Source organism: Rhincodon typus, chromosome 19 (genome assembly GCF_021869965.1).
Source record: "Rhincodon typus isolate 14 chromosome 19, sRhiTyp1.1, whole genome shotgun sequence".
NCBI classification, from domain to species: domain Eukaryota; kingdom Metazoa; phylum Chordata; class Chondrichthyes; order Orectolobiformes; family Rhincodontidae; genus Rhincodon; species Rhincodon typus.
Genome location: NC_063350.1, coordinates 1,318,971 through 1,337,784, shown reverse-complemented (window position 1 = coordinate 1,337,784; position 18,814 = coordinate 1,318,971). Strand labels below are relative to the sequence as shown.

Below are 18,814 nucleotides of genomic sequence, written 5' to 3'. Positions count from 1 at the left end.
GGGTGGGGGGAGGGTGTCTGTGCTGAGGGGGGTATTTACAGGAACGGGGGTGGGGGCTGGGTGTCTGTGCTGAGGGGGGTATTTACAGGAACGGGGGTGGGGGATGGGTGTCTGTGCTGAGGGGGGTATTTACAGGAACGGGGTGGGGGTGGGGGATGGGTGTCTGTGCTGAGGGGGATATTTACAGGAACGGGGTGGGATGTAGTTGGAGCACTGGGTTTCAGAAAGAGTATCTTCCCCACACAGCCACAGGCAGGGCAATTCCCGTAACCTGATAGACCGCACTCTCTCAGCTGTTAGAACATAGAATAATACAGCACAGGAACAGGCCCTTCAGCCCACCATGTTGTGCTGAACATGATGCCGAGTTACACTAACCCTTTCTGCCTGACCTTGGCCCAAATCCCTTCATTCCTTGCATATTCCTGTGTTTATCTAAAAACACCTCTCCAGTGGCTGGTGAGGATACAAAGATCTTGGTCAAGGCCCCAGCAATCTCCTGTCTTGTCTCTGTCAGTAACTTGGGGTAGATACAGTTGGGACCTGGGAACTTATCCACCTTCATGTTGATCCAGAGATAGTGGATGCACTTATTCCAACTTTATAAAACCCCAAATTGGAGTTTAGCAATATAACACCATTTCACATGGGGTGAAATAGACATTAATCTATATGGCAATAGTCATCAGAAAATGCTGGGATCTATTAAGAAGTCTGAAGGTGCTTAGAAAATCAGGAAACTGAAAGGAGTTTTCAGAATGTTAACTGTTAGGGCAGATAATAGGCACCAATAATATCGTATACCTGAATTTTCAAATACCTTTCGATGAGGTGTGACACAAAAGTTAATAAGGAAGATCAAGGCTCATGGAGTTGGGGTGATGTATTAGCATGGATAGAGGATTGGTTAATTAACCCAAAACAGAGGTGGAATCAGCATAAAGCATACTGTGCCTGTAACAATGACTAAGTCTCAGCTATATATAAGCCACATGAACAGGGTACAGCTTAGAAAAATGAAGTCCAATTTCATTGAAGGAGTTTGACAGGGTAGATTTTTTTTGTCCTGGCTGGGGAATTTAGAATGTAGGAGCGTAATCACAGATAAAGGACCCAATATTTAGGATTGAGGAGAGCTTTCTTCATTCAAATTGTGAATATTTAGAATTCTAAATCCTATGGGTTTGTAGATGCACCACAAATATAATTCTGGATATATCAGAGGCTGGGATTGATGATTTTTGATTCTCTCAGAATCAAATGGATACAATGAGCAGACAGTGAAATGGAGTCAAAGTAGATCAGCTGTAATTTTGGATGGTGGAGTGGATCCAGTGGGCTTATGCTCTACTCCTGCTTCTATTTCTTATGTCTACAAATCGATGCAAAAGGTGCAGACAGGACAGAGATGGACACAGGTGGAGGACTAATGCAGAACAGGTCCATAGCATATTATTTATTAAACATTAAATATTTACACAAATGCTGTGTACAGTAATAATTTACTGAAAGGAATCCTTCAACTCACAGTAGGACCAAACACGTTACCACAAAAACAATATATTCTGGGAGATAAGTTAAAATGAGGATGAATCGCCATTTGACAGACAACGTGGGGATTCCAACTGCTCCTTAAATCATTCGGAATGGTACGTTTTCTTAACTATTTTGACTAGCATTTACACCCCATGGACTAGGCCATTGAGCAGCTCAAAGGAGCCCTAATGAGACAAGAGAACCTCCTTCCCCATCGCTGGTGCCACTGATGTGTTATTTGTGTAAGGTCTCCAGAATTCCTGTTTGAAGGTTGAATTCTGTGAAGGGAAAAATCAGGACTTGTATCCAAGTTATTGCTTGTGAAAGACAATATGCACCAGCTACCGGAGAGCAGCATTGTCCCAAGTTTATTTCTAAAACTCGTTTTAAAAATATCAAGGCCCTTTGTTAGACAGTCAATGGAGCAAATCAATAGTTTAAATCACAGCCAGCAATCCACCCACTGATTTGAGGAATCTGACAATAGATATTTTTAATAATGCCATGCTTTAGTAAAGCCCCTGCCGAATGTCCAGGTATTTTAAACTGTTTGTCTCTCCACCCCTGCCCCAGAAACTATCCCTGTTAAGTCCAGGTTGTGTACACATTGGCAGAGAATGCAGGTCAGGTCCTGGAGTTGAGCATCCCAGGTCAGAAGTTATTTTGGAGGTTTGTAGGCGATCTTCCTACTCTTTAAAACAGACCATCGGTGCCTCTTCAAGTAGTAAAGCAGTGGCCAAAACAGAGCCGAGAACATTAGCATCTGTAAAAGAAAAGAGGCTCAACTGTAGCACCTTACTGCAAAGAACAAAACCATTCAGCCCATTATTCCTGTGGTGGTTCTTTGAAAGAGCTACTGAATTAGTCCACTTCTGCTGTAATACACGTGACTACATTTCAAAAACACCAGATTGACTGTGAAGCATTTTGGGATGTACTGAGATTGCAAAAGGCACCATAAAAGTCTCAGTCATGCAAAACTGTAGGACACAAATTTAATGTGTCACCATTGCCACTCCTCCCCATTATCACAAATTCCTCCCTCTGGTGAGTACTGAGATAGGTTTCCATTGTTACTGACAGTGGCTGGTCCTGTAGCCAAGGGACTCTTGTCCCTCCCATAAACAGAGATGACAGTAAGACTGAGTTCAATACTGCTCAGTCAACATCAAATTAGGCAAGTTCCAGTGGAGGACCACAGAAAGCAATGAGGAGAAATACAGGCCCACTATTTTCATCCTTTTTACTGTCACTCCAGGAAAAGGTAGCAAACTAGGCAGAGACCAGAATATTCAATATCCTATCAGAATCAGCAACAATGTGTATTTTCCCCTTTGAGCCACAGGGAAGCACAGTGCCCATTTTCTCCAGTCAAAGTTGTCAAGTAACATTTCTCAATGTATGATGTACATGAACACACATTCTGTTCCTTCAGGAATGTGGAATTCCTGCACCAATCATTTTATCAACATTAAAAACTAAAAGAACTGCAGATGCTGTAAATCAGGAACACAAACAGAATTTGCTGGAAAAGCTCTGCAGGTCAGGTAGGATCTGTGAAGAAAAATCAGAGGTAACATTTAGGGTCCGGTGACCTTTCCTCAGAACAGTTCTGAGGAAGGGTCACCAGACTCAAAACGTTAATTCTGATTTTTCTTCACAGATCCTACCAGACCTGCTGAGCTTTTCCAGCAAATTCTGTTTTTGTTCCCGATTTTACCAATATTCCTGCTTTGAAGTCTTGTGAAAAAGAGGCTTCAACAGTGCAGTCTGTAAAGATGTTTACTAGTAATGCTGCTCCCTGACGCAAAGAGATTACATTAGCGCACAGAATAACATCCTCCCCATTCCCAGGCATTCAAACATAGCCCTTTCCAACAGCTAGTCCAACATCAATTCTATATTCATTACTGTAATGGAAACATAGAATGCTGGAGAAACTCGGTGGGTCTGGCATCATCTGCGAAGAAGGAAACAGAGTTAACGTTGAGCCGAATATGACTGCTCTTCAGAACTTCCAGCATTAAATTATTTTGCTTTGCTTTGATGTTCATTAATGCTGTGTTTACCCACACTGGGCCTATATGTGATTCTAGTCCTACACTAATATTTAATTTCCAAGTGGCCTTATTAATGGCCCAGACAATTGCTCAGTTATCTCAATAGGAATGGGTGTAAAGGCAGACATTGTTATTGTAACAAAGTTAGGTTATGGAGCTGACCTTCAGGCCCATGCGTTTGCGCTGGTCGTGTTCTGGTTCAGCAGTCCAGCGCAGGAATGTGCAGACGTCCTTAGCAATCTGACTCATCGAGGCTGGGGTACCTGTGAATAAGGAGAGCTCAACACTAAATCAGCAGGCTCCAGATATCTCAAAGTCTCATATAACACAACTCAAGTGGCAATGTCCAGACTCAGTTTCATAGGCAGCCAGTCACATAGCAACGCGAGTTATCACAATCACATCCATCCATTGATGCTTCTCAATGCCCCAGGCCTATGACAGATGAGGGGAAAATGTGGGGCTGGAATATACAGCAATGATTATTTCATCTCAGACTTGGATTGAATTCACAGACATCTTCCTGCCTCATTGTCCTGTTCCCAGCAGATATCTCAGTATTGTTAGTCATTTGTATCCTTCAACTGCACTAGGATCCATTTTGGACAGAAAAGGATAGATCAAGGTACTTTCTAGATGGTAATAGGTTAAATATAGTGAATGTCAAAGAGACTTGGGCAGGGAGCAGGGTTCAGGTGCACAGACTTTAAAATGTCATGCAAAGATGCAGAAAATAATCAAGGAAGTTAACAAAATGCTGGCCTTTAGATATAAAAGGAACTGGAGTACAAGGATGCAGAAGTCATGCTGCAATCATACAAAACCCTGGTTAGACCCCACTTGGAGCACTCAGCAGATCTGGGCATCACACCTTAGGAAAAATATATTGGCCTTAGAGGGAGTAAGGTGTAGCTTTATAAGAACACTGCCTGGATTTCAGGCATTACAGTAACAAGGAGAGATTACACAGATTAGGCTGTTTTTTCTCAAATGTAGAAGGGATGATGGGATCAATGTCTTCAAGATATTAACAGGAGAATACAGGGTAGATAAACTGTTTTCACTGGTTGGAGACTCCAGAACTAAGGGCATAGTTTGAGAATTATGGCAGATTGTTCAGGAGAGATGTTAGGAAGCACTTCTACACACAAAGGGTGGTAGAGGTTTGGAACTCTTCCACAAACAGCAGTGGATGCTGGATCAGTTGTTAATCTTAAATCTAAGACAGATACATTTTTGGTAAGCAAAGGTATTAAGGGATGTGGGCCAAAGGCAGGTCTATGGAGTTAGACCACAGATCAACCATGATCTCAATGAATGATAGAACAGGCTTGAGGAGCTGAATGGCCTCATCTTGTTCCTATCTACTGCAGGACCTAGTATATACCAGGGATCAGCCCTACCACTGCAGCTCAGTTCTAAACTGAACAGTGCAATTAACATTTGAACCATCAAGAAGCCTGCCTGCTCTGGTTAATGGACTTTCTCAAATCTATAACAGGATCAGAGGGAGGCCAGTCTGCCCTTTCCAAGGCTTTATATTCTAAGGTGTAGTGCCCAGGATGGTACATTTGACTCCAGCTGTGGGTTAACCAGCACTTTGATTGCAACAAATGATCAAATAAAGCACTAGAGGGAAAGCAAAGTCATAATGTGGGACTGGGATAGCCCAGTGAGAGTCAATACAAATTCAAGGTATACAAATCAAGTCCTACCATCCTCATACTCAACGGCTTCATCGTAGATCGGAGGAGCCATTCCAATAGCCTGACCAGGGAAGTAGGGGTTGTAGTACAGACCTTCTCGGAGATTGATGCCAGCAGGAGGGTCACAGTAACCAGTCAGAAGTGTGAAGATGTAATCCTCACCACCATGCCTACATAACCAAAGAAGAAAATCAGCCTCTATGTCTCACAAGCAAGTTCAAGCTTTAAAATTTCATTAAGAATTTTCTACAAAATCCTACAACAGATTCTACTATTCACTCATGGGACATGGGTGTTGCTGGCTGGGCCAGCTTTTATTTCCTGTCCCTTGAGAAGGTGGTGGTGAGTTGTCTTCTTGAACTGCTGCAGTCCATGTGCTGTGGGTTGACCTTAGGGTGGGAATTCCAGGATGTTGATCAAGCAACACTGAAGGAACGGTGATATATTTCCAAGGATGGGGAGTGGCTTGGAGGGGGAACTTGCAGGTGGCAGTATTTCCATGGATCTGCTACCCTTGATTTTCTAGAGGGAAATGGTTGTGTATTTGGAAGCTGCTGTCTCTGGCTTCCTTTTTTTGGTAAAAACTAGCACAGGCTTCTGAATGGAGAGTAAGTGGACTCAGGGTGGGATGTCATAGCTCTAATTTTTTTTTTTTAAGAGGCATTGATTTTACAGCACAGGTGGGGACACTATTTAGCCTGTTGTCCCCTGCTCTTTTATCATCCCCCATATCAATCACAAATTAATCTCACTGTCCTGTATTCTTCCCATTACCCAGTATGGGTTGCAAACTAATCACAATGTCCTGCTCTCTCCCCATCACCCAATACCAATCCCTAGCTAATCCCATTCTCTTAGCACAGCCCAGTAGCAATGCAAACTTATCTTAATGTGTCACTCTATCTCGATGGCTCTGTATGAATCCTCAACTGATTCCACCATCTCCCCAAAGCTCAAATATGTTTGCTTAAAGAATGCAGTTGTAGGAACAGGTATCTCCTGTCTAAGCCTTGTGTGTGTACAAGGCTTTGATCACTTAAAACTTCTTACCAAGTGGCCCCATAAACCCAACAGAGGAACACACAAAGCACTTGCCAGAGCGCTTTAGGGCTCCATAGAGGTGTGGGTGCATGGCACTCAGTCCTCATCTTGGCAATGAAGTGCAATCCCGAGTAACTAAAGGCTGCAACTGCAAATATTTGAATCCACACTGTTGTTTGAAAATGAGCAGCTGTACACAAGTGAAGTAAATCAAGGGGAAACTCCTTACATAGAACTGATCCACAGAACACTTGCACTGTTCCTGCTTTTATCGGATCGTGCACACAGAACTGCATTAAATCAACATTTGTGCATTCTCAAACATCTGGCAATTTTCATTGCTTTTGGGATGTGGGCATAGTCCCTTCTCTTCCAACAAAGCAACTGTGTCATGAATAATGCAATCAAACAGCCCTCCTCCCTGATGCTCAGTTTGGGGTCCACTAGGGACCCTTCGCTCCTGACCTCATTGGAGCCTCGGTCCAATCACGGACAAGAGACGTGAACACCATAGAGACTCAGAGTATGACTTCCCTTGACATCAAGGCCGCACGAGAGCATCAATGAAACCTAACAAAACCGAAGCCAATGGGAATCGGACAAAAACTCTCAGTTGGTTGGTGTCATATCTAGCACAAGGGAAGGTTCTGGTTGTTGGAGATCAGTCATCTCAACTCCAGGATGTCTCTGCAGAGTTCCTCAGGGTAGTGTCCGAGTCCCAACATCTTCAACTGCTTCATTAATGACTTTCCTTCCATCGTAAAGGTCAGAAGTGGGCATGGTTACTGATGAGTATAAAATGTTCTGCATCATTTGCGAGTCTCAGATACTGAAGCAGTCCATGTCCAAAGGCAATAAGATCTGGAGAATATCCAGGTTTAAGCTGACAAGTGGAAAGTAACATTTAGTAGCAATACCAATGATAAAACATCCTGTGGATTACCATTGATCAGAAACAGGCTAAATAAATACAATGGCCACATGAAGGCATCAGAGGCTGGGAATTCTACTGAGAATAACTTACTTCCAGTCTTCCCAAAATCTGTCCACCATCTACAAGGCGTAAGTCAGGAGTGCGATGGAATACTCCCCACTTGTATGGTTGGAGCTGCACCCATCTAGACTCAAGAAGCTTGACACCATGCAGGACAAAGCAGCCCAGTTAACTGGTACCCCATCCATCAAGTTCAGCATTCCTTCCCTTCACGAATGCTCAGTAGTAGCAAAGTACAACACATCTCATCTAGAAGATGCACTGCAGAAATTCACCAAGACCCTTTCCAATAGCACTTTCTAAAATGTGCAGCCTCTCCTACCTGGAGCAACGAGAACAGCAGATACATGGGAACATCACCCCCCAAAAGTTCCCCTCCAACCACTCATTATCCTGACTTGTGATTTATAATTGCTGATGCTTCAGTGTCAGATTCAATCAAAATCCTGGAGCTCCCTCCCTATCAGCAATGTAGGTCAACCTACAGCCCAAACACTGCCGCAGTTCAAAAAAGCAGTTCACCTCCACCATCTCAAGGACAACTAGGAATGTGGAGCAAACACAGGCCAAGCCAGAGACACCCACATTCCATGAAAGAAGTTTGAATTTTATACAGGAAGCAAATATAATCACAGGAATGAATGGACAGCTTTTACCCTTGGCAACATCACAATGAAAGCAAACAAAAAACTGCAGCTGAGAGTATGAGGAAGGTACCTGGCATTTGCAATGTATGTGAGATCAGGTGGAAGAGATCCATTATTTGCTGCTCTTGCGGCCTCAGAATTAGGGTATGGATGAGGGAAATAATCAGAGAGTTTTCCAGGGCGAGTGAACATTTCTCCATTTTCATCTGGTCCATCCAGCACTTCAACCTACAAGTAGTACAGGGAGAGACAGAAAAATGCTAAGAAACATTAGGAACGTGTAATTCTTGCTTTTCCTGCGAAGAACCGCTGATCACATACAAGGATTCACAGAAGTTAGCAGTGCGAACTCAACGTATATATTTATACAGTTATTAGTTTGAAAGTTAACTCATTTAGTTGCACTTTTAGTTCAGAGGCAGGGGTTCAGAATCAACTCAAACACCAACAGGGGATCAGAACTCTTGGTATTTGTCTTTCACATCACCACCATTAACCGCTATCCCACTTCCTGCGGCTACCTCTGTCATCCCAGACTCAGGCTTGAGTATATCATCTTAGCTGACATCGCTCTGCTTGCTCAGGTGGGTGTTATAAACCCCATACTGTTATCCAGGGATTGAGGTTCACATTCACCATAAAGCATCAACTAAAAGAACACTGGCTGATCATTCAATTTGCTGCTGTCTGTGGGGAATTCAGCCAAGCAATCTTATGTTGGTGATCAGGAAATCTTTAGAGGCTTTAATTAGGGACAAAATTAATTGGCATTTGGAAAAATATGGATAATAAACAAAAGGCAGCAAAGACATTAAAGGCAATGTGTTTTGACTATCCTGAACATGTTCATTGATGCAGTAATAAAGAATGGCATTATTGTTTTTATTCGAGGGCATCACTGGTTAGGCACCATTTATTGCCCATCTCTCATTGCCCAGGGGGCAGTTAAGACTCAACCACATTTCTGTTGATCTGCAGTCTTATGTATGCCAGACCAAGTAAAGACATTAATGTCCTTTAGGGGAGAACTAGCGAACCAAATGCACTTTTTTAGCCCTGACAATCAACAATGGCTTCTTGAACAAAAACAGAAGTTGCTGGAAAACCTCAACAGGTCTGGCAGCATCTGTGAAGAAAAACCAGAGTTAACATTTCGGGTCCAGTGACCCTCCCTCAGAACTGATGGTAGCTCGGAAAATGTCAGTTTATATGCAGAACATAGGATGGGGTTAAGGAGTAAACCATTGGTGGGGATAGAGCCCAAAGAGACAGAACAGTTGGACAGACAAAGGAGTTGATAACGATCTGGCTAGGAGGGTGAATAGCTGTCAATGGAGACTGCTGGTAGCTAACAATACGTATTGTGTAATAGCAGGCTGAGAGATAACAAGGCCTGGTGTGTGGGAGAGGGGGCTAGAACATGGGAAGAGTTCAGGCTCAAAAATTATTGAACTCAATATTGAGTCCTGGAGGGCTGCAGGGTCCCTAAGGGGAAAATGAGGTGTTGTTCTTCCAGCTTGTGCTGAACTTTGCTGGAACACTGCAGCAAGCCTGAGACAGAGATTTCGGGCAGGGAACAGGGTTGTGCGTTAAAGTGGCAGGCAACAAGAGCTTGGATACAGGAGCCACTGAGGGATAAAAAGCAGAAAGCAAGGTTGCTGGTGAACAGTTGTTTTTTTTTTAAAATGATGTAGGCATCATGGCATGGCCAGCACTTGTTGACCATCCTTCATCTCCTTTGAACTAAGTTGCTTGTTAGGCCATTTCACAGAGTAGTTGAGAGTCAACCATGTTTCTACACTGCAGGGAAATATACAGTGGTATTCCCAGAGGTTGGTGTTAGGTTTACTGTTTTTTTTTGAGGAAGGATATTAAGGTCTTCGAGTTGAGGTGATTCACCAGAATGGGATCAGGATGAGGGACTTCAGTGATGTGGAGAAGCTGGGATTGTTCTCCTTAGAGCAGAGGTGGTTTGGGGGGCGGGGGGTTAGTGGTGGTGACGATGGTGGTTAAATGTTCAAAAAACTTTACATTTTATTTATAAAGTAGATTGAACAGAATGCAAATAGGACACAGTTAGGTGGCAAAAGAGGGCAGAGGAGAGACTTAATATTTTAGCAAGTTGTGACCTGGAAATGTACAGGCCAGGGGAGGCAATGACCTAGTGATATTATCACTGGACTTGTTAATCCAGAGACCCAGATAATGTTCTGGAGACCCAGGTTCGAATCCCACCACAGATGGTGGAATTTGAATTCAACAAGATATCTGGAATTAAGAATCTAATGATGACCGTGAATCCATTGTTGATTGTCGGAAAAACCCATCTGGTTCACTAATGTCCTTTAGGGAAGGAAATTGCCATCCTTTCCTGGTCTGGCCTACATGTGACTCCAGACCCACAGCAATGTGGTTGGCTCTTAACTGCCCTCTGGCAATTAGAGATGGGCAACAAATTGGATGCCTTCATCCCATGAATGAAAGGAAAAAAAAAAGCCTTAAGGGACAGCGGAAGCAAATTCAATAACTACATTCAAAACAGAAAGGGATAAATACTTTGAAGAAAAAAAATATGGTTGGAATATGGGGGAAAACAAGTCAGTAGGGTTAAGTATAATGGGTCCAATGGTCGTTTCCTGTGTTGTATCATGTTATGATTCCTGTTTCAGAACAATTGATGTTGCATGTTCCTAAAGAATCAGGACCAGACAGCACAGTCTCAGAGTAAATGGGTGCCAACTTAAGACCGAGATAAGGAGGAACTTCTCTCAGAGGGTTGCGAATCTTTAGAACTCTTTGCTAGAGAGCTGTGGGGGCAGAGTCCTGTGTATGTTTAAGGCTGAGATAAAAATCTTGATCGTTGGGATAATTGAGAGTTATGGGGAAAGGGCAGGAAAGTGGACATGAGGAGGTCATGGCACAGCAGGCTTGAGGGGCCAAATGGCCTACCCCTGTTCCTTATGGCGTTAACAACTACTTCATAAGGTGGTGTTTCAATGATAAAACGCTGTAATAAATCTGTCTCTTTGACAGAATACAGAGTAAGGTGGTGATGTTGAATTTGAATAGGACACTTGCTAGACCCAAGCTGGAGTACGGTGTAGGGTGGGTGCCATGTTATAGGAAAATATGTGAATACACTGGAGTGCAGAAGTGATTTCCAAGAACTGTTCCAGGGTGAGAATGTTCAGTTGAAGATGGATTGAAAAAGTTTGAATTGTTCTCGTTGGACAGAAAAAGGCTATGAGGAGATTTGATATGAAAAGGCTGCATAGAATAGATAAGGAAAAACAATTCCTGCTTGTTAAAGGAGCAAGAGAGCACAGCTTTATACTGATTTGTAAAAGCAAAAGGTGATATGAGAAACCCCTGTTCACTCAGCGAGTTGTTAGGGTATGGAATGCACTGCCTGCAAGTGTGGTGGAGGCAGGTTCAATTGGGGCATTGAAGGGGATTGGATGATTATTTTCATAAAAATAATGTGCAAGGATATGGGTAGAAGGCAGGACACTGGTACAAGGTAATGATGCTCATTTGAAGAGCTAGTGTTGGCACAATGGGCTGAAACGTATCTTTCTATAATATATCTCTGATTCTGAGAAGTCGGAGGTTGTTTTTTTAATCCAGCTGAGAATGATGGGATGGCACTCCACTGGACACAAAGCCTGAGAGTGACATGATTCTAGACAAACTTTAATTCACTTTAACGTGGCCAGGGGTCACAAATCAGATGCCATGGTCGGAAATGGAAATGTCAGTCTGTTAGGTGGCAAAGCAGAGGATCTTCACACTGTATTCAACTCTCATTGTCCACCAACTGGGCAGCCTGAGGCTTAAAATACTGGATGGTATTATCAGAGTAACACCCAGGCACACATCGCTCAGCTCAACAAGAGAAGTAAAGAATGAGTCTGTGAAACTCACTTCCTCGGCTAGAGCCTTGGCCTCTTCCTCTGTATGTGTCGCTCCAACCAGGTTCCGAAAGGCCACATATTCCATACTGTGACAGGCTGCACAGACCTGCTTGTAGACCTGGTAACCACGACGAACACTGGAAATAAAACAGGACAGCAACTTCAAATCAGTGTACCTTAATACCATCCTCCAAGATTAAAAGAAAAGAAAACAGCCTGAGTGCCCACCTCAACCCAGCCAGAAACTTTCACCTACAGTGTGAATCACCAACGTAAAATATCAACATTTTAAAGCTACAAAGTCTTGGACTCTGTCAAGTCTTGAGCTTGGGTGGGAAGCTCTTCAGAGGGTCAGTGTGGACTATGGGCCAACTGGCCTCCTTCAGCACTTAGAGGTTCTCTGATTTTACGATTATTTATTGCAATTGCATGTAAACTTTCTAATTACAAAGGACACCCAGAACCCTCTGAATGCCAACATCCTGGGGATTACTACTGACGAGAAACTGAAATGAACCATCCACAGAAATACAGTGGCTATAAGATATGGGTGTCCTTGTGCATCAGTTGCTGAAAGTAAGTGTGCAGGTGCAGCAGGCAGTGAAGAAGGTAAACTGCAAGTTGGTCCTCATAGCGAGAGAATTTGAGTACAGGAACATGGATGTCTTGCTGCAATTAAACAGGACATTGGTAAGGCCACAGAGAGTTATACAGCACAAAACAGGCTCTTCAATCCAACTCATCTGTGCCAACTAGATATCCTAAACTAATCTAGTCCCATTTGCCTGCATTCGGTCCCTATCTCTCTATTTATGTGCCCACCCAGATGCCTTTTAAGTGTTATAATCCTACCTGCCTCCATCACTTCTTCTGGCAGCTCGTTCCATACATGTACCACCTTTATGCTTGAAAAAGTTGCCCCTGGGGTCCCTTTTAAATCTTTCCCCGTCACCTTAAAACTACGCCCCTTAGTTTTGGGCTCCACTACCCCAGGGAAAAAACCTCAGCTGTTCACCCTATCTACCCCCTTCGTTATTTTATAAACCTCAGCCTCCGACACTCCAGGGAAAAAAGCCCCAGCCTATTCAGTCTCCACATTTGGAATAGTGTGCGCAGTTTTGGTCTCCTTATCTGAGGAAGGATATTCTTGCTGCAGAGGGAGCACAGCAAAGGTTTACCAAAGTGATTCCTGGAATGGCAGGACTGACACATGAGGAGAGATTGAGTCAGTTAGGATTGTATTCACTGGAGTTTAGAAGAATTGGGGAAGTCAGTGGGGGAGGAGATCTCAATGAAACATATCAAATTCTAACAGGGCCAGACAGGTTAAATGCAGGAAGGATGCTCCCAATGGTGGGCTACTCCAGAACCAAGGGTCATAGTTTAAGAATAAGGGATAAACCATTTAGGACTGAGATCAGGAGAAATTTCTTCATGCAGAAAGAGGTGAACCTGTGGAAAAATCACTGCCACAGAAGATAGTTGAAGTCGAAACATTTTCAAGGAGGAGATAGATGTAGTGTTTGGGGATCAAGGATATGGAGGGCTGGGGCATTGTCAGGGTACGGAGCTCAATGATCAGCCATGACCATAATGAATGGCAGATTCTCGATCCAATCTTCTGTCCTTCTATGATAAGGCCAGAAATTCAGGAAAGAGCAACTCACTTCCTGTCAGCCCACAGCCTGTCCACCAGCTACAAGGCACAGGTCAGGAGTGTGGTGGAATACTCCGTGTCTGCTTGGATCAGTGCAACATAGAAACTAGGAGCAGCAGGTGGTCATTTGGCCCTTCGAACATGCTTTGCCGTTCAAAATGATCATCGCTGAACCTCTATCGCAATGCCATATTCCCACTTTGTCACAATACCCCGTGATGCCTTCGACAATAAATTTTTAGACAATCCTTTGCTTTGACTGTATTCAGTGACTTGGTCTCCACAGCACCCTGTGGTTGTGAATTCACAGGCTGACTGGCTGCCAACTGAAGAAACGTTTCTTCATCTCAGTCCTAAATGGCCTTCCCCATATGCTAAAACAGTACCCCCTGGTTCTAGACTGCCCAAGCATGGGAAACATCCTCCCTGCAACTCGTCTGTCTAGTCCTGTTAGATGTTTCAATCAGAGGCTTCTCTGATCCTTCTAAACTCCAGTGAATACAGGCCTAGTCCCTAGTATCAGCCTAGTGAACCTCTGCTGCACAGAGTAGGGAGATTAAACCTGCACTCAATACTCCAGTTGTGGTCTCACCAGGGCCCTGTATAACTGCAGTAGGATATCTCTACTTCTGAGCTCCAATCCTCTTACTATGAAGGCCAGTATATCGTTGACCTTCCCAATTGCTTGCTGCACCTGCCTGTGTACATACCTCAACTGGAAAAAACAACCAGATCCTTTATACATCCACATGCCCAGTATATCACAATTTAAATAATATCTTTCGTTTCTCATACTGAAGTACAGAATGTCAAATTTGTCCACATTGTACTGTAGCTGCCATATGTTTGCCCATTCATTTGATTTGTCTAAATCACCTTGAAGCCACCTTGCATTGCCCTCACAACTCTCAATCCCACCTAAATTGAGTCATTTGGCTCCATCATCCAAGTCATTTATAACTAATGTGAATAACTGGGGCCCAAGCACTGATCCCAGTGTTACACCACTAGTACACCCAGCTACCCAGAAAAAGATTCATTTATTCCCACACCATGTTTTTGGTCTGTCAAGAGGCCCAATGCCATCCAGGATAAAGTAACCACCTTGAATTACACCCTATCCACCTCCTTTAACATTCACTCCCCTCACCACCAATGCAGTGTATAAAAGATGCACTCTAAGAATTCACTAAGGCTCTTTCAACAGCACCTTCCAAACCCACAACCAATGCCATCTAGAAGGACAACATGGCAACACCACTCCCTGCAAGTTCCCAGCCGAGCTGCTCACCACCCTGAATTGGAAATATATCACCTTTCTTTCACTGTCGCTGGGTCAAAATCCTGGAATTTCCTAACTAAAGGCATTGCAGGTCTACCTGCCCCACCAATGAGTGCAGCAGCTCATCACCAGCTTCTCCTGGGCCATTAGGCATGGCCTTGCCAGAGGTACACAGATCCTATGAAAAAATCCACTCTGCTCACTTAAAAATACTCTGCTCTTCCTACCAATGTTCACATTTTTTACATTTTATTCCATTTCCTGTGTTCTCAGCCATTTATTTAACTGGTTAGAATTCTTATGCAGCTTCTTCACATTCTAGCAGCTTACTTTCCAGCCTGATACTGGGATCATCAGTAACTTGGATACATTAACGGCACAGACCAGCAATGGAACAGAACCACTGAATTGTTGCAACACAAAGTAGCCATTTGGCCCACTGTGTCTGCACCAGCTCTCTGAACAAACAGTTTGCCTCCTGCCATCCTCCTGTCTTTTCCCTGTAAAGACCTGAACAGTATTTTTCCAAACCCTAATCTGTATTGTTCAATTTCAAACTGACCAACTGTCTAAACCAAGCGAGTGGCTCAGGGCCATTTTACTAACCAACACCAAAATCAAGTCTTGCCCAATTAAACAGCCTAGAGATTGTAATTCTCTCACCTGGCATGATCAAGGGCAGACAAGAATCCGCTGTGATTCCAGGGGTAACTGGGAGCATGGAGTTCCAGCTCTGCATACACTGAATGGTGCAGCGTCAAGGCAAGTGCACTGCCCCCAGCAGCAAGAACACCTAACGTTGACAATGCTACCTTCTTCCCACGGGACAGGTTAGCAAAGGACATCTTTGCCTACAAGACACAAGAGGTCAGACGTTGAAACTGGAGATGCTGATCAGAATCCAATAGAAAAATCACACCACAGAGTAGACAGTCAGAGGCTCCACTTTTAAAAAAAATGCTTGATGAACATTAAAGGGAAGGGACGGAAAAATTCCTTCAAAGGTTTTCACTCAAAATTCACACCCTTTCCCATCATGGTGAATCAGGCACTTGCGCTCCAATACCTTCCCAAAGTTTAGATTTTAAGCACAGAATTTTGGATCCTCAATTTAATCGCTCCAGTCCAGTATTATTCTGGTGAATAATCTGTCCTCCACCCCCTCAGAGACCAGTAACTCTTGTTAGAGGTTGGAATACCCAGATTGACCTTTTACTTAGATGGACTGAAGGAAAATGCCAAAATAATTATTGCTAGGCCAGAAGCTGGAGAAAGTTTAGAAATCAGCAAGGATGATTAGAAGAATGGAGAAATTAGAATGAGTGTAAACTAGCAAAAAAAATAAACACAGATGGTAAGAGCTTCTACAATATACTAGGAGGTACAGTAGCTCTGGTAAATGATGGAGACACTATCAGGACAAGGGGCCAACTGTTTAGGACTCAGAAGGTTGTGAATCTTTAGGATTGTCCAAGAGGATGTTCTATCATTGTCTATGTCTAACACTGGGATATCTCTCAGGAACTTAAGGAATATGGGGAGAGGGCAGGAAAGTGGAGCTGAAACCCCAGATCAGACATGATCATACTGAAAGGTGGAGCAGGCTCGACTGGCCAAATATTTACATCTGTTCCTGATTCATGTGTTGATCCCTTAGAAGACAAGTTTACAGAACTAATAATAGAAACAAGGCATCAGAAGAGTCTTTGAATAAGCAGAAAATACAAGAAGCATCTCAATAGCAATAGAAAATTGAGGCACAAGTGGGGAGAAAGGAGAGAGGAATTAAAAATATTCAAAACCATTCAAAGGAAGGCTGCTGGGAAAACTAACAGGACTAAAGTCTGATAAGAGCCCCCAGGCCTGATGGCCTGCATCCTACAGCATTAAAACGAAGTAGCTACAGAGACAATGGACGCATTAGTTGTAATCTTCCCAAATACCTTTCCAAAGTTAGGAAATCTCTCACACTCTCCACCCTCAAAAAAAGTGCAACATCTCCATTCGCAAATGGAGAGACAGAAAGCAGGAAACCATAGGCCAGTTAGCCTAATGCCTGTCATTGGGAAAATAGTTAAATTCAGTTTTAAGGAGGTTGTGGCAGAAATTTTAGAAAGCCATTATATAAGGCAGACTCACCATGATTTTGAAAATTATTCCTGTCAAATTTATAAGATATAATTAAGCAGGTTGGATAAAATGGGAAATAAAAGCAAAAAGAATTGCAGATGCTGTAAACCAGGAACAAAAACAGAAGCTGCTGGAAAAGCTCAACAGGTCTGGCAGCATCTGTGACAAAAAAAAAACAGAGTTAATGTTTCAGGTCCAGTGACCCTTCCTCAGAACTGTTCTGAGGAAGGGTCACTGGACCTGAAACGTTAACTCTGATTTGTTTCTTCACAGATGCTGCCAGACCTGTTGAGCTTTTCCAGCAGCTTCTGTTTTTGTTCTGGGATTAAATGGGAACTGGGCAATGTACTCTATTTGAATTGCTGTGGTAGAGGGAGACCTAGGAGCCTTTGTACATGAGATGCAAATTTAGCACTAAGAGACAGCAGGTAATTAGGAAAGTAAATGTAACGTTGGCCTTCATTTCAAGGGATAAAATATAAAAGGTCAGGATGTCTTACACCCACCGTACAGTGGAGCTGTGTGTTGTTTCGCTCTCCTTGTTTAAGGAGGAATAAACTTGCATTGGAGACATTTCCAAGAAGGTCAATTCCTACGCTGAAGCAGTTGAGGAAAGGTAGAGCAGGGTGAGCCTAAACTCTCAGCAGTTAGAAGAACAAAAAGTGACTTTACTGAAACACAATACTGTGGGGTCTACACCAGGTAGATACTGAGAAACTGTTTCTACTTGTGTAGAACAAAGTGGCAAGCTTGGTAATAAAGGGGTCTTCTGTTTGAAATAGAGATTACCAGCAATCTTCTCTCCCAGAGAGTCATTAGTATTTAGTTTTGTGTTTCTTAGAAAGCAGTGAAGACTGCATCATTGAACATACACAAGACTGAGTTCAGGTTTAATTCAGGACAGAGTCAGATGTCAATGCAGCAGGATTTGGGTTGGTGGGGGGGGGGGTAGGATGTTTGAAAAGTACATTTAAAAATCATCGGGCCAACCAAGATGACGATGAAAAGCAGGAGAGGTTTCAGGGGTCGAACATTCACCCCAATCTATTTTACAAAAACCCGGGGGATGGAGGAGGGGGTTCGTACAACCCAGGCCTGAGGAGATCCTGGGGCTCATGGCCTGCCCCTGGAGAAGGCGACCCTTTTCATACTGCTCCCCGAGTTCAGCCGCAGGCCCCAGAGCCCCGCGGTGTCCGGAGCCGTTCGGGCCGCACGGGGTGACCTTGACAGGAGGCCGGATCGCAGTCTGAAGCGCTAGGCGCTCGCTCCGAAACCCTAGCGCGGTCCGGCTCCCAGAGTCCGTGCCCGAAGGCCCGGGTCCTAGGCTGCCCTCACCTTACAGAGTTGGAAAGTTTTCTGGCGAGTCTGGAGGAGACCGCGCCCGCTCCCCGCCGCCGCTCTCAACGCCGCCATCTTCCAAAGCCCGCCCTCACTCCCAGCCAGCACTGCAGCAGTAGCCCGCCGCCATCTTGAGTGCCCGCCCTTCCGCCCTCATTCCCAGCCGGCACTGCGGCAGCAGCCCTCCGCCATCTTGAGTGCCCGCCCTCACTCCCAGTCTGCACCCTGTCCCAACACGCAATTAAACGGCGTGAAATCGGCAATTTTCACATATCATTCAATTGTGTATCATTTTAGGCAGATTTAATCCCCTTTTCACAATTATTCGGGAGGTGGACTCGCTGTACCGCCTCCTGTGGGCTGGGAGGACTCGCTGTACCGGGCCCTGCTGGCTGGGAGGACTCGCTGTACCGGGCCCTGCTGGCTGGGAGGACTCACCGTACCGCCTCCCGCTGGCTGGGAGGACTCACGGCACCGCCCCCTGCTGGCTGGGAGGACTCATTGCATCG

At 44.1% G+C, this 18,814-nt stretch overlaps 1 protein-coding gene across 1 annotated transcript; it reads right to left on the bottom strand.

Moving 5' to 3' along the window:
* Window positions 1-1,436: 1,436 nt before the first annotated feature.
* LOC109936722 (cytochrome c1, heme protein, mitochondrial) lies at window positions 1,437-18,697 on the bottom strand. The gene is made up of 7 exons (XM_020535323.2): window positions 18,303-18,697; window positions 15,501-15,688; window positions 11,909-12,035; window positions 8,055-8,212; window positions 5,312-5,472; window positions 3,759-3,859; window positions 1,437-2,299 (listed from the first exon to the last, which is right to left on the bottom strand). Exons 1-7 carry the CDS (start codon window positions 18,378-18,380, stop codon window positions 2,195-2,197), a joined length of 918 nt encoding a protein of 305 aa, XP_020390912.1. The 5' UTR covers window positions 18,381-18,697; the 3' UTR covers window positions 1,437-2,194.
* Window positions 18,698-18,814: the final 117 nt, after the last annotated feature.

Excerpts from the sequence above, each read along its gene's own strand:
- LOC109936722 (XM_020535323.2), bottom strand. The coding sequence starts at position 18,380 with ATGGCGGCGTTGAGAGCGGCGGCGGGGAGCGGGCGCGGTCTCCTCCAG. Across the intron at positions 5,473-8,054 it reads ACATACATTGCAAATGCCAG|GCATGGTGGTGAGGATTACA; the intron begins GTACCTTCCTCA and ends TTGGTTATGTAG. Across the intron at positions 2,300-3,758 it reads GCAAACGCATGGGCCTGAAG|ATGCTAATGTTCTCGGCTCT; the intron begins GTCAGCTCCATA and ends TTTCTTTTACAG.